Source organism: Leuresthes tenuis, unplaced genomic scaffold (genome assembly GCF_036924035.1).
Source record: "Leuresthes tenuis unplaced genomic scaffold, fLeuTen1.0.hap1 SCAF_23, whole genome shotgun sequence".
In the NCBI taxonomy this organism is placed as follows: domain Eukaryota; kingdom Metazoa; phylum Chordata; class Actinopteri; order Atheriniformes; family Atherinopsidae; genus Leuresthes; species Leuresthes tenuis.
This window is the reverse complement of record NW_027325377.1, coordinates 24,327,898-24,337,498: the sequence shown is the minus strand read 5'-3', so window position 1 is coordinate 24,337,498 and position 9,601 is coordinate 24,327,898. Positions and strand designations below refer to the sequence as shown.

Genomic DNA, 9,601 nt, shown 5'->3' with positions numbered 1-9,601 from the left:
TCAGCTTCCTAAACTACAGAATCTGTCCCTTAGCAAAAATATCAGCTTCCTAAACTACAGAATCTGTCCCTGAGCAAAAATATCAGCTTTCCTCAACTACAGAATCTGTCCCTTAACAAAAATATCAGCTTTCCTAAACTACAGAATATGTCCCTTAGCAAAAATATCAGCTTTCCTAAACTACAGAATCTGTCCCTTAGCAAAAATATCAGCTTCCTAAACTACAGAATCTGTCCCTTAACAAAAATATCAGCTTTCCTAAACTACAGAATCTGTCCCTTAGCAAAAATATCAGCTTCCTAAACTACAGAATCTGTCCCTTAACAAAAATATCAGCTTTCCTAAACTACAGAATCTGTCCCTGAGCAAAAATATCAGCTTTCCTCAACTACAGAATCTGTCCCTTAACAAAAATATCAGCTTTCCTAAACTACAGAATCTGTCCCTTAGCAAAAGTATCAGCTTCCTAAACTACAGAATCTGTCCCTTAGCAAAAATATCAGCTTCCTAAACTACAGAATCTGTCCCTTAACAAAAATATCAGCTTTCCTAAACTACAGAATCTGTCCCTGAGCAAAAATATCAGCTTTCCTCAACTACAGAATCTGTCCCTTAACAAAAATATCAGCTTTCCTAAACTACAGAATCTGTCCCTTAACAAAAATATCAGCTTTCCTAAACTACAGAATCTGTCCCTTAGCAAAAGTATCAGCTTCCTAAACTACAGAATCTGTCCCTTAACAAAAATATCAGCTTTCCTAAACTACAGAATCTGTCCCTGAGCAAAAATATCATCTTTCCTCAACTACAGAATCTGTCCCTTAAAAAAAATATCAGCTTTCCTAAACTACAGGATCTGTCCCTTAACAAAAATATCAGCTTCCTAAACTACAGAATATGTCCCTTAACAAAAATATCAGCTTTCCTAAACTACAGAATCTGTCCCTGAGCAGAAATATCAGCGTTCCTAAACTACAGGATCTGTCCCTTAACAAAAATATCAGCTTTCCTAAACTACAGAATATGTCCCTTAACAAAAATATCAGCTTTCCTAAACTACAGAATCTGTCCCTTAGCAAAAATATCAGCTTTCCTAAACTACAGAATCTGTCCCTGAGCAAAAATATCAGCTTTCCTAAACTACAGAATCTGTCCATTAACAAAAATATCAGCTTTCCTAAACTACAGAATCTGTCCCTTAGCAAAAATATCAGCTTTCCTAAACTACAGAATCTGTCCCTTAACAAAAATATCAGCTTTCCTAAACTACAGGATCTGTCCCTTAACAAAAATATCAGCTTTCCTAAACTACAGGATCTGTCCATGAGCAAAAATATCAGCTTTCCTAAACTACAGGATCTGTCCCTGAGCAAAAATATCAGCTTTCCTAAACTACAGGATCTGTCCCTGAGCAAAAATATCAGCTTTCCTAAACTACAGAATCTGTCCCTTAACAAAAATATCAGCTTTCCTAAACTACAGAATCTGTCCCTGAACAAAAATATCAGCTTTCCTAAACAACAGAATCTGTCCTTTAACAAAAATATCAGCTTTCCTAAACTACAGAATCTGTCCCTTAGCAAAAATATCAGCTTTCCTAAACTACAGAATATGTCCCTTAGCAAAAATATCAGCTTTCCAAAACTACAGAATCTGTCCCCTTAAACTACAGGATTTAAGGTTTTCATATTAGGGAACAAAACATAAAACATATGAGATTTCTGTCTGAAGTTAAACAGCTTTTTAGTCAGTTTGAACCAAATATGCAGTTTGTGTTTTGCCTTTGTGTGAAAGACTAGTTTTGTTCCATCTGTACAAAACGCACACAGACACAAAAATGACCAAAAATAATGACATTTTACACAACTTCAGGCTCTCTGGAGAAAACTAAAACTCCGACCAACTGTGATGTGTCAAAGAAGAGCATCAAGCGTAAAAACAGCAGCACAGACAGCGAAGAACACTGTAAGAAGAAGAAGAAAACAGAACCCGGTTACCCAACTGCCACCTCAGCCAGCAGCATCAACACTAACATCAGAGGTAAGACACAAGCAGTGGCCTTTCCAAGGATTATGAGCAAATCACAAACTAAATCAGGAATCATTTCCAAGGTTAGTTTAGATGTCAGGCTGGGTTAAGATGTGAGTAAAATGGCACGGAAGGGTTCGTAACGAGTCAGGTCCTCCTGAAAATGACCTACTAGTTATCCATTAGTATGGATGATGCGTCAGGCCTTGCTCAATAAGTATTTTTAATGTCATGATCTGAAGATTACAAGTTAATTATCTCGTTATCTTGAGATAACAAAGCTGGTTTTATAATGATAACGGTTTAATTATGTCTTTATCTCAAGATAACAACGATTGTTTTCTCTAGATTACGGGTTAATGTATCTTGTTAATTAGTCCTAGTTGAAGGAATTTCTGCTTCAGCTAGTAGCTGCACTTCAGGCTTTCTCATTGTTTAGGACACATCATTTTGTACATTTTGTGTGTCTGTAGATGTCTTCCAGTTCAAATATGAGGAACAGGAGCTGCTGGGAAACGGTGGTTTTTCCTCCGTCTTCGCTGGATACCGCAAAGAAGACAATGTCAAGGTATGTTTTTACGGGTTAGAATGGATCTCTTTGTCCAAAACGTTTGACATATGATAACAAGTTTGTCTCTGCCATGCAGGTGGCTATAAAACGTGTTCCTCAGAGCAAAGTTGAGCGCGTACCAAAGGTGAGTGTTACATTTCTTCTTCTTTAAGTCCACATGACTGTGGTTTTTGATCTGGCCGTTCGGTCCTTAAAGGTTCTGAACGGGAAGATGAGTGACGTTCCTCTGGAGGTGGAAATGTTGATCCAAGTTGGAGCTGCTCCACAAGAACAAAGCAGCAGCACGACCCCAGCTCTGTTGGACTGGTTTGACGGAGAAGATGAACTCATTCTGGTTTTTGAAAGGACGAACCCTTGTATGGACTTATTGGACTACCTAAACTGGAAGCTGGTCCGTCGTCCAGAGAGGGAGGTTAAGGTAGGTGGCTGGTAATTAGGATACAACCTATAGCAGTTTTCATGGAGAATGTCTGTCCCGTGGTCATTCCTGTGGTCGTAATCTTTCTCAGGTCATACTGAAACAGCTCGTAGATGCAGCTATAGAGATGCTCTCCAGAGGGGTTTTCCATCGGGACATTAAGCTTGAAAACATTCTGATTGAGAAAGGAACTGATGCCCCACGACTCAGATTCATTGACTTTGGCTGTGCGACCACATGCACTCCAGAAGAAGTATTCACTGTGTGTACAGGTATGCTGTTTGTCCTGCTGTCCGCTGACCTCCCCACGTCAAATCCCTCCCCATTCACCCTTCTTCCTTGTGTTTGATGGCATTCCAGGAACCAAAGTGTACACACCTCCAGAGTTGCACCAGCATCACTGCTGCATGGCTGGACCCACTACAGTGTGGCAGCTGGGGGTGGTAATGTACGGGCTGTTGCACAGGAAGCTACCATTCAGAACCAGCAGGGGAATCATGTGCAACCACCCACTGATTCTCTCCGAGTTTTCAGAGGGTAAGAAACACATCTCCACAACTTTATCGCTTTATTCTCATCAACAGCATTAAAACTGCAACATATAAAGTCCTTAATTAGAATTCATGTGGTTGTTTCAAGGTGTTACTTCATAAATATTTGACTTAGTTTATGCTAAGATGGAACATTTTGTCATCACAAAAATGAAAAATGCAATAAATTCGCTGCTTATCCACCAAATATTCTTGGGTCTTTCCAGTTTCCATTTCGTTGACATAATATCCTTAAGGGGGCATGACAACTACAAAATAAACTCATAAAATTTACCTTTTCTGTGCTGGAGAGCATATATTCAGGCGTCCAAAGTCAATACTAACTCAAAAAGGCTTAGAGCCTCTCTCTGATTTAAATGTTATCCTCTAAAGTTTTAAACAAAAGACGAAGAAATGCATCAACAGGCACAAGCTAAAGGTTTATGAAGCTAATATGTAACAGAGGAGGTTTGGCTGGTTTTAATAAACCCTGAATGCGTGACTCAAGACGAGCAGATGCCTAATCATAAGGTGCTCCAGGGGTTATTGAGTACTACTGATCTCAAAAGAGGCACCACAGTGGAAATTAAGGCTGGAATGGAGTTAAATTAAAACCTGGCTTGTCTTAATCAACACTGGCAAAGGATAACAGAAGGATATATCGTCCAAAAAATAAAAGTTTTACTTGAATTCTTATTTTTGTTTGATATCTAAGTAGTTTTTGTCTAAAACCACATACATGTTGCTTGTATAAACTGTAAGAGCACCAATACTTGAATAAATTTGACCACCCCCGTATTTCTGTGCAGACTGTAAGGACTTTTTGAGGGGGTGTCTGACCAAGGACCCACAGCTGCGTCTCACCTTGGAGAGGCTGCAGGGTCATGCCTGGCTGAAGTGACTCAAGCCCTCAACTGACAGCAGATTCAAACAGCCACATGGTATATGAAAGACTTTATTTCTCACTCAAAATGGAAATTACAAAAAACGCGACTGTTTGTTGGTGTTTATGGGTCACCTGACCCTGATTTTAAATCCACAGCAACATGCTTTAAAGCAGATTTTAAGAAAGGTGGGCAGAAAATGGCATATTTATAAGAATTTTACCTAGTCTGGAAAGATAGTTTAATAACTTATAAGGAATCTAGATCTTTGTAGAACTGCTTATTATTTATTCAGAACAATAATTGCAGGTTTCTTTTCAGCACTGTAGCCAGGCTGACCTAAGAGTACCAGCTCTGCTGAGTCATGTCTTCCTTTAACTCTCAGTATCTATTCATTTTTCCTCACTTTCTTCTTTGCTCGTGCGACTGAGTCATCCTCACAAACCAGAGTTAGTGATGGAGTTCCACAGGGATTTGTGCTCGGTCCACTACTTTTCATTTTGTACATGACTCCATTAGGTAATGTTATTAGGCAGCGTGGCTACAATGATAATAATCAGCTATACCTTTTCCACAAAGCCAGATTACCCAATCAGTTGGTAAGACTGACCTTGAATTTTCTGATTCTATATTCAGACAAGACTGAAGTTGCTGTCCTTGGACCTCAGACTCCTCTTTTTTTGGAACCAGCTTCTTGTCTTGGTTCAGGGGCCTTTATTTTAGAGATTAGGCTTAAAATGTTCAGGAGCACAGTTCACCCTTCAGTTATGCTACTATAGGCCTAGACTGATGAGGAACCTCTCCTCTCTTTATCATTTCCTCTTCGTCTATGCATATTTTATGCATAGACATTAACTTGTGTTTCTCTTTTCTTTTCTCTGCAGGTATCCCCAGCCTGGTGTTTTGTTGCTTGTCGTCTTCTCTTTCCTGTCGTATCGATCCCCAACCGGTCGAGTCTGGTTCTGCTGGAGGTTTCCTCCAGTTAAACGGGAGTTTTTCCTCTCCACTGTTGCTTTGTGCAATACTCAGGAAGGGAACTGAATTGAAGAGAAGATTTAATCCAATTTCTTGGGTTCCTTCATTAGGCAACTTGCCTGCTGTTGTGATTCCATCAGACAGGAGACACGTTAACACCAGGTCCGAAGAGCCAAAGAGAAGTAATAACCAACGGTGCTTTGGGAATATGGCAGGGCAAAGGACCGAAAAGCTAATGTAGCAATCAGTGGACTCAGTCATACTCCTGAGCCACTGCGACCCACTTCAATATGTTCAAGGACTAAATTAACTTTTTCAAGGCAACTTCCAGGTTGTTTTATAAATAAAAAAAACTATAAAAACAACAAATGCTTTTCCTTGATGTGTGTTTAAAAAGTTATTAATCAAATTAAGGCATTCTACGTGACATTAAGTCAGTGAAAACAAAACGGAATCATTTCTTTTGACACTTTTGAACTTATGACCGAGCGACCGAGGACCAAGTTACGCCCGGAAAAAGGCCCCAAATCCGCACAAGTTGAAGAAGAGACGTCCAGGATGTAGCGCAAAGCAGAGAGCAAGGAGGAGGAAGTTTACACAGTTTAATTCCCTTTAAGGGAAATTTAAGATAACCGGTAAATGAATGAGTCGACAAAGCCTTAACAGTGAAAAAAGAGGTTAGACAGTACTGGTTAAATACAGGAGGCGTGATGAGACTGATGAGAGATTGAGCTAATTATATATATATATATAAATATATACAGAAATATATATATAACCTGCAGTAGCCACACACAGCAACATCTGCCTCACAGCTCAGTTATTAATCATCTTATTAATCATCCCATTTCTGGCTCCTCCCCCTCTCTCCTCCTCTGTTGACTCATCCCATCTTCCCTCCCCTCCTGCTCACCACAGCGTGACAAGTGAGTGACGACGCTAACAATAGTGGCTGCGGCAGGCCCCCCCCCCCCCCCCCCCCCCCCGCGCTCAATAGAGCTCAAGCTGCATGATAAATTACCCTCATCAGTTTGTTTTGCCAGCAGCCCACACAGGTCACCACCAAGGCCGATCGTGACATTTTGTTGCATACTGTATATGCAAATACCTGCCAATCAATTAGCACGCCGCTCCCTGCGCTGCACATCGTGATTAAAATGAATTGATTGTGAGCTAAAATCAACACCAGCCAGGCGGTTGAAAGCTCAGGGGTCAGTGGGACACAACAGAGAAAATGTCTGTGTCCTTAACACTCCATCTTTTCACTGTATGAAGCAGTGACATCTGATGTAAATGTTACCTGTAAAGGAAGCCGTCAGGGTTTCTGAAGATCAGGTGAGAGCCGCTGTCCTGCAGGTTTTAGGTGTTTCCCTGCTTCAAGACACCTGATTCAGATGAAATGGATCTTTTCAAAAGATTGTTAAGTTCTGCACAGGCCTGCTAATGATGCATTGATTTGAATCAGGTGAGCTGAAGCAGGGAAACACCTAAAACCTGCAGGACAGCGGCCCTCGAGGACATCCCTGGTCTAAGCTATCAAAGCAGCCTCGATATGTGTCCTCAGCTTCTGATATTTATCTGCTATCATGTTGCACTGGAGAGCAGCTAGTTGGTGAAAGAAATGTTCGGTAATATACAAACATTATGTACAATTGGACTCATAACACCATCTGATGTCGATTTACCCCACAATGGATTTCAATCATGTTCGATTTGAACAAAAAGGCCACTTCATAGATTTTCTTTCATGATTGCAAATAATATGTCAGCAAGTTAAATAGCTGCCTTTGTCCAAAACGTGGCAGTTTCACTAAAAAAGGGTTAAAAAAGTGGTAAAATTACCCGTCACTGAACTTTTAAATGTTCCAAAACAGTGAGAAAGAGTTACTGTGACACATTTCTGCTTTTTTTGTGGTTTTTGCATGAGACTTCTCAAGGTTGAGACATTTTATTATCATCTTATTTGGTGGATTTTAGATTTCTAGAAGCTACAAAATCAGCTAAATCAGGGGGCTATTATGAGAGTCTGAAACAGAGTTTAATTGTCAGCTTGCAGCTATAATTTTGAGAATTTGAGGATCCATTGTTGATTACAATATTCTTTGAGTTTCCTGTAAAAAGCAGCCGTTCTGGTGGGATTTTGACTTTTTCTTTGCATGTGCTGCTGTTGGCAACTTGTGTCAGAAACAACTACAATAAAAAACTGTGTTTTGAATGTAGTGCTTCGTCCTCCTCATCCTCCCATACACATAAAGGCCGCCGTATACCAGTTTTCAGCTGAGTCTGGCTGAGGTTGAGGTGCACTGATCACCATATTGCTGCTTGTATCCCACGTCTTCCTCCACTGCTGCTGAATAAGAAGAAAAAAAACATAATTTCCTCCATTTAGTGCTTGTAACTTGTGACTTCAAACAGTTACGGCTGCTGTCATCTTTGTTTTGGATTATACTCTTAGTATTTATTGCTGGTTCCAGCCTGTCCACCATCTGCCGTCTTGCACTAAACACCATTAACAGACAGAGCTCCTGCTGCAGTCACATTTCCTGCCATTTGCTCAGAGCACTGTACGCAACAGCAGTTGGACAATGTTTGAGATCCGACTCCAAGCTTTAGTTACAGTCAAAGAAGGAAATTACAACGTGGTAATTCTGCATGGAACGGCATTTCTATCCGAATATAACCTCGGTAAATTAAGTCAAATTACACTCTGTGTTCCGACAACCTGAAAACAATTGATGTTCATCCACATTATGTGATCTAATGTCCTAATCTTTTCAGGCATTGTGAGGAAAGATTGCAGCCAACTGTGACTAAATAGATCACTCAAAGGGAGCGTGAAGGTTTGCATCATCAGCCGGTGGAGAAGGTGAAGGAAGATGTCAGATTATGACTGAGAAGCCTTCCTACTGGCAGGAAAAGCCTCTGATAATGAACCAGTGACGGCTTTGATTGCTCTTTTCAGGGCAAAAGCATGACGGTGTGCAGCCTAATTTGAAACGGTTGTGCATTTGATGCACGTGAGCTTAAGGAATACCCTGTGGGTGTGTTCCTCATATTAGGATGAACAGGAAAGTTGGGGGGGGGCAGCGCACCACGGTGCATAGAGCCTGCATAATTCATAGCTCTGCATTGAGCCATAATCTTTGCTCAGTGCACTAATGAAAGCTGCAGCGCTGCATTTTCACTGCATGTAAGTCCAGCTGAGTAGATAAGGTGGCAGGAGGAGAATATTCCATCATGACTGAGTACACTGTACTTTGCTACTTTCTCCCTGCAGACACTCGCCGCTTTAATCCAGCAGTCCATCAAATGTCACTGGAGACGGATGATACAACACACCGGACTTTTATGCTTTTCAAGGCTGAGAAAAAGGAGGCTGACGAGCATGTTTTAAACAGGTTGGAGGCTTGCGAGCGTCGTGAATGCCCCATTAAATGCCCAAACTCCAGGGAGCAGAGGCAGCTCCTGCTGGCTGTTTTCTTTTAGCTCAAAAGCAAGAGTTTTTTAAATTTACCACCCAGGGTTGGGAATTGCCCAACAAAGCCAAATCTTTCCCCTGCTTCCATTTTAAAAGAACCCTGACGTTCATTTGATGGAATAAAGTGCTTCGGAGAGAGCAGCCCACCATTCGCACCCCCTCCTTTCTCCCATTTCCCTTCGCCGCCCGTCAGCTCCGCGGCTCTGGCTCATTGGGTGCAGCCGAGTGAAACCGATGCGCATGGTCGCGCTCAATAGCACCAAGATGCTCAGCACGGGGATATTAGTGTACTCTGCCAGACGGTTTGGATACAGACTTCTGACCCCACTTGTAAAGAATCAGTTTTCTATCCGTCAGCCCCTCTGCATGTTTTGTGTCCTCGTCCAGAGGTGTCCATGCAGGGCTGTAAGTGGCTGATAAATGCTGGCAGCAGAGAAGATGGAGAAGTTATTGAGTTGAGAGAAAAATGACAGTGAGGGACAGCTAATACGGGACAGCTAAAGCTATAAATATAAGAGAGAAAGAGTGGCAGCTCAGCCCTGAAACACCATGATCCTCCTTCCTTTATCTGTTCCAGCATCACGTCATGATTTAGCTGATTTTTGCATCTAGATTTCTCATCACGACTTCTGTAAAGACTCAACAGCTGTCTTCTGGATTTGAATGAGAACAGCTGAAGGCAGAACACAGCTGTCAGTCTTGTGGGCGCAGAGCTGC

The 9,601-nt window shown here is 41.4% G+C and overlaps 1 protein-coding gene across 1 annotated transcript; it reads left to right on the top strand.

Moving 5' to 3' along the window:
• Positions 1–1,850: 1,850 nt before the first annotated feature.
• On the top strand, positions 1,851–9,354 carry LOC140282790 (serine/threonine-protein kinase pim-2-like). The gene is made up of 10 exons (XM_072377351.1): positions 1,851–2,040; positions 2,502–2,596; positions 2,676–2,723; positions 2,796–3,017; positions 3,109–3,289; positions 3,378–3,554; positions 4,357–4,444; positions 5,316–5,385; positions 5,547–5,601; positions 9,272–9,354. The coding sequence occupies exons 1-10, from the start codon at positions 1,851–1,853 to the stop codon at positions 9,352–9,354; spliced, it is 1,209 nt and encodes a 402-aa protein (XP_072233452.1).
• Positions 9,355–9,601: the final 247 nt, after the last annotated feature.

Excerpts from the sequence above, each read along its gene's own strand:
- LOC140282790 (XM_072377351.1), top strand. The coding sequence starts at position 1,851 with ATGACATTTTACACAACTTCAGGCTCTCTGGAGAAAACTAAAACTCCG. Across the intron at positions 4,445-5,315 it reads CAGGGTCATGCCTGGCTGAA|GTATCCCCAGCCTGGTGTTT; the intron begins GTGACTCAAGCC and ends TTTTCTCTGCAG. Across the intron at positions 5,386-5,546 it reads ATCGATCCCCAACCGGTCGA|ACAGGAGACACGTTAACACC; the intron begins GTCTGGTTCTGC and ends TGATTCCATCAG.